We start from the raw sequence: 6,171 nt of genomic DNA on the forward strand, positions 1-6,171 counted from the left end.
ATTCATGTAATCTTATATGACTGTAAAATATAGCAATACAGGTTCAATTATTTAGATGGAGTAAAAATTGAAACTTGAGCTTGAGAACCTTAGTATAGGAGACTTAACATCAGAAAAAGATGTAGGGCATGATGATCACCAATGAGCTTTGATTACTTAAGAATACAAAGGTTTATTGTAATTTAAATCAGGTTGATGGAGAATGACTAAGTAATATCTATTAGTGAGATAGTGAATTATGGACCACATATTCTATAGCTATGGCTGAGGTTAGTGGTGTAGATAAGTCAGTGCTCAATCCAAAATGATAGAGAGTCTTGCTGATAACAGACAAAATTATCATGTGGGAATATATTACATCTGAGATTACCAGTAGAAGAGTTTACCAGATTATGAGTTTCTTTGGCTAAAGTGATTTTTTATATTTAAGTTTAGAAATTTAATTTAATTCCAAAGAAGTAATTGTCTTCTGAATGTTTAATTTTCTGGGATATATTATTTTGGAGAGAAATTCTTATAAGCCATGCCTGGCATTTTGGATGGACTTTTAGTACTTTTATAGAAGAATAAATTATCTAAATTGCATTTTATGTTCCATCACCATTTGTCTTTGAGTAATGAATACACATGCAATATACAGATGATATATTATAGAATCATACCCTTGATAACTATATAACTTTATTAACCAATGTCACCCTAATAAAGTTAATTAAAAATAAACAATGTCACCCTAATAAAGTTAATTAAAAATAAACAAATACTATTTTGTTCTAAAATTCTAAGATTCCTTTGTATATGTTTATTTTTCAAGGTTTCTGCTATCCTCTGGGAATTGGTACATTATTTAAAGGAGGAGAGAAACATATCCACTTAAAGGGACTGTTAAAAATCTTAGAAGGATAGGTAAAATATTTAACACAGTTTGAAACAATATTCACATGAGGAAAGTGGTATTGGTTTTATAGAATTATTTTTCTGTGCTTAATAAATTTAATCGATAAAATTAGTTCTTTCATGGAAAGGAAGTAATCATTACTTGTTGCTTTCTGTTTATTTCCACATGATTCACCATATACTTCTATAACTTTAACAACTGTTATTTGCAATCATGATTCTCTTTGTCCAGAATATCCACTTAATTATATTTATTATTTTAACTGGGAATTTTCACTGGACTATTGCAAATGCTATGAGCAACCCCATCTTTTAAATTGATATAGCACTTCATGTTTTTATAAAAGACTAATTTGTAAATATCTACCTTTTTTATCCATTGCCTGAAATCCTATAGGGTGGAGATGGTTTATTCTATTAACCCAAATGGCTAGCACATGCCTGCAACCTAGTTGCTTTAAAAATATTTTTAGAAATAATGTCTGAATGAATTTTCACAGCCATATATGAATTAGAAAGAAATTATATATCTGCAAGATTCTTATTCTGCTTATAAGAAGCTGTTAACATACATATATAGATAGATATTAAATTAAGAAAAATGCTTATGAAAAATCACTATTATTTACAAGATATCATCTTAGAGTTTTAATGTATGTTATTATTATTGTTTTTTTATGTGCGTGATTTAATTTGAGAAATATATTTTAGTATTTCCTGAATATAAAACAATAAATGCTTGAAATAGTTTGACATCTCCTAGAAATCTAGACTGTGGTCATTGATATAAATTCTTTCAAATAGACCTGAGGGAATAATAGATATGAAGTAGTATACATGTCAAACTGAGATGATCAATTCACTATACCCAGTACAGGTTGGAGTTAGAGGGAGCCCTATTTGGAGAGAGTTTTGGTGACCATCATAATTCTATTCTCGGTAACTCTTTTTACTCAGGAATTTATATGATTTTTAAAAATAACACACAAGATTATAACCAAGAAAGAAAATAAAAGTGAAAACTGACAGCCAAGGGAGACAAGGTTTATCCTATGCTTGTGAATTTAGGGTTAAAATTAACCAATACTTAGCAATGATTATGAAATTTACAATATTTCTGCTAGAAGAAGAGGCAGGAAAACTCACATTTTCTTTGTCAGTGATGACATTACCTGGCCTATAGGCAACTTAGACCTAAATTGTTACATTTATTAAATTAAAATTTAATTATGTTATTTTTTTCTCCTTGTTAGAATTTGAGAAAATTTAGGGCAAGAATCATTCTTTTTCATCACTATATCTCCAACACCTATCATAAGTAAGTAGAGGCTGAATGAGTAAATCACACATTAGAAAGCCCTTTAACAATTCTAATATTTAACATGAATTCTATTCCTAAATTATTACAAACGAAAATGAAAGTTATCCAATTAATCTGGATTTTGTGGTTTAAGAAAAGTGGTTTAAATCCCAGTTTGGAAAGCTACAATTTCAAACTCAGTTTCCTTCTGTTCATTCACTTATACATTAAGAATAATAATGCTAATTTTATAAGAGTTTTTGTAAAATGAATATTGAATATAATTTGCCTATAAAGGAGAGTGTGTAAAATCTTAGCAACAGATGTTATTCTTCTTCCCTACTTCTGAAACCTCCAGAGTTAGTTCTAGATCTGCCAATTGAAGTTCAGTTCCCCAGAAAGTTGAACTCACACCAGTTTATCATAGTTTCGTGCATTTTAATTGATATGTTTTACGTTGTTCGTTGTTTTTTTTTTTAATTTTTGAAGATATTTAATCTACTTAAAGAAAAATACCTGTGACTGAAAGAGAATAATAATTGTGGGTACCTCATAAAGTTATTGGCAGGATTAAATGAACCAATACAAAGAAAAAAATGGATCTGGAAAACAGTAATTGCTGCAAAAACTTTTTTAATTTTCTACCTCTCCTCCTTTTCCTTTTCTTTCTCTTTATATCATAATTATTGTTAATAGTATAAAGAATTTTAATATATGTTTCTAATCATTTAATATATTTACGTAGATATTTATATTTTGTTCCCACTCCCTGCCCTGGGTGATTGTGGTTATTTGATTTCATGCAAATGCCAAACAGAATCGACATTTTCTAATAACGTTCATTTCCATTACCTATGAAGAATGAAAAGTTCAGAAATCCACATTGTATCCTGACACTCTCTTCATCAAACTAAATATTCTATGTCTCTTCGAAAGTAAACCGCTTCTACTCAAAATCATGATCATTAACCTAGATATTTTACTTCATCCAAGTAATCATTTGAATGTACAGAACATTCTGAAGCAATGTTCAGTTTTATCAAATTTATTGAGTTTAATGTTTGAGAAATTTTAATATGGAAATAAAAAAAGTATAGAGGTGCCTCAAAAACCTAAGAAATGATCTACCATATAATCCAGCAATCCTTCTACTGGGTCTTTACTCCAAAGATTTGAAAACTCATATCCAAAAAGATGTTTGCACACTGATGTTCATAGCAGCATTATTCACAGTGGCCAGGACATGGAAGCAACTGAAGTGTCGATGATTGGCTAAAGAAGCTGTGGCACATATATACAATAGAAAATTACTCAGCCATAAGATAGATGATTGGCTAAAGAAGCTGTGGCACATATATACAATAGAATATTACTCAGCCATAAGAAGAGATGAAATACTGCCATTTGCGACAACGTGGATGGATCTTGAGATAATCATGCTAAGCGAAGTAAGCCAGACTGAAAAAGTAGAAAATCACATGATATCACTTATATGTGGAATATAAACCTAAAAGCAACAAATGAACAGGACAAAAAACAGACTCAGGGACATGGACAATGGACTAGTGGTTACCAGAGGGTAGGGGGTGGGGAAGGAGGAGAGAGGTAGACAGGGTAAAGGGGTCAAATATGAGGGGGATAGGGAGAGGGTGAAGTGGGTAAAGGGGATCAAATATATGAAGGAAACTGGACTTTGGGTGGTAATCACACAGTAGAATATATATATGTCAAATTATATAATTGTATTAACCAATGTTACCCCAATAAACTTACTAAAAAATTTAAAAAAGAAAATAAACTCTTCAAGAGATCTAAAAAAAAAAAATTTGTTCTTTTAACAGTATTAGTACTTTCATTTACTAGAGAAAAACATAATCTTTTGGATAGTATCCTTAAAGGCTTGCTTCACTTGCTGGTTCCTCAGGGTGTATATAAATGGAGTCATCATAAGAGCAATGGAGGTATTCAGAATGGCTACTCCTTTGGTCAATGACGCCTTTTCTTTTGCTGAAGGGTTGGCATACATGAATATACAGCTTCCGTAAGAGATGGAAATGACAATCATGTGAGAGGAGCATGTATAAAATGCCTTTTTCCTCTGACTGGCAGAAGGCAGTTTCAGAATTGCCCTAATAATAAACATGTAGGATAGAATTATTAACATCAAAGTGAAAAGGAGAATCACTATTGCAGAGTAAAAACCAATCACTTCTAGGAGCCAGGTGTCTGAGCAAGATAATTGCAAGAGGGCAAAATAGTCATAAGAAAAGTGATCAATGACATTGGAGCCACAGTAATCTAACTGGAGAAAAAAAACTAGTGGGAAGATATTTAAGAATCCTGCCAGCCAAGCACAAAAGACAAGTGACATGCAGACTCTTTTGTTCATGATAGTTGTATAACGCAGGGGTTTGCAGATGGCCACATAGCAATCATAGGACATGGCGGTTAGAAGATAAAATTCAGTTATACCCATGAAAATGAAGAAAAACAATTGAGCTGTACAATTGTACGAAATAGTTTTGTCTCTGGTGATAATTGTGCCCAGAAATCTTGGAATACAGACATTTGTAAAGGATATTTCTAAAATAGAGAAGTTCCTGAGGAAGAAATACATAGATGTCTGTAGATGGGAGTCCATCAAGGTTAGGGTGATGATGGTCAAATTTCCAGTGACAATTAATACATATGTAATAATTAAAGAAAGAAAAATCACAATCTGTAGCTCTGGGTCATCTGATAGTCCTAGAAGAATGAATTCTGTGGGTACTGTGTTTTTCATTGCTGATTCTTTTTCCTCCCCTTTAGAACAGAAAATATATGTTCCCCCTTCAGAACATAAAAAATCAGAATTGAGGCTAGACTATAAAATTTAAAACATATTCTTGATGAATAATCTATGAAATTCAAAAACACATGTTCTCCTTTAGTAACCTTCTTCGACTTCTATTTAACCTTGCATTAAAGTAATGAATAGTACCCGAAATTAAATATTTATCTTTTTTCTTTGAAAATACACAGACTGTGGATTAAAAAAATCTTGTGCTAACATTTAAACAGAAGCTATTTCTTCTATAGTTCTTTAAAATTAAATTTCTAATTATTCTTTAATAGATTTAGCTCCTTTTATTATAATATGTGAAAATATATAATTTTTATTTTCCTTTTCTGAATATTATAAAAAACAGTCTAGATTGTGGGTAACCTAAATACAGAATTTGAAAGCTTACAGAGATTATTCAGGCCTGCCTTCACGTTTTATATTTGGCACACATAATTTAGAAAACTTTTACAAAGTTAAACAACTAGTCAACATAGTCATCATCTTATTTTAGAACACACATGTTTATCCATGGGAATGTTTTGTTGGCATTCTCTACTACATTATTTTCTTAAGAGTTTGGTTGATGCTATCACCCTCCCCACAACATTTTTTTCCCTTTTCTGATAAAAAGGCCAGACAAACAAGAAAGGTAAACTTGTTATTAAAATAAATAGTTATTAAAATAAATAATTGCCAAGAAGCATTTTAATTCATACAATGCACAATTCATTCTTTTGTTTATAATATTGCTATAGCAAAGGAACAAGTGGATGGTCAATATTACATTTATTGAGAAAGAGATTCTTTTTAATAGGGGATGTCTTTGTATAATCCTATCTTATAATAGAATACCATTAAATTTAGAAAACAGTAATGAACAATCCAAGACTTTCTTCTGGGTTCCTGTTTTAGGGCTCCATTAATAGTCTTTTTGGTAGTAAACAATTATTTAACTTTTAATATTGAATGGAATGTAAATCTACAAAAAATCTATGCAAATAATACCTTAAAACATTTAAATAAAATGGAATATGTTGTAGAATAACAAATTTACTTACTTCCTGGTTCTTCTTGATGATTTAGCCTTAAATTTAATCATCTGATTTGCTTAAATGTTTACATAATTTCAGAGCTGGTAAATTGAATTAGC

The 6,171-nt window shown here is 30.6% G+C and overlaps 1 protein-coding gene across 1 annotated transcript; it reads right to left on the reverse strand.

Moving 5' to 3' along the window:
- Window positions 1-4,049: 4,049 nt before the first annotated feature.
- LOC105308436 (olfactory receptor 6C3-like) lies at window positions 4,050-4,979 on the reverse strand. The gene has a single exon (XM_011384410.1). It carries the CDS (start codon window positions 4,977-4,979, stop codon window positions 4,050-4,052), a length of 930 nt encoding a protein of 309 aa, XP_011382712.1.
- Window positions 4,980-6,171: the final 1,192 nt, after the last annotated feature.

Source organism: Pteropus vampyrus, unplaced genomic scaffold (genome assembly GCF_000151845.1).
Source record: "Pteropus vampyrus isolate Shadow unplaced genomic scaffold, Pvam_2.0 Scaffold577, whole genome shotgun sequence".
NCBI classification, from domain to species: domain Eukaryota; kingdom Metazoa; phylum Chordata; class Mammalia; order Chiroptera; family Pteropodidae; genus Pteropus; species Pteropus vampyrus.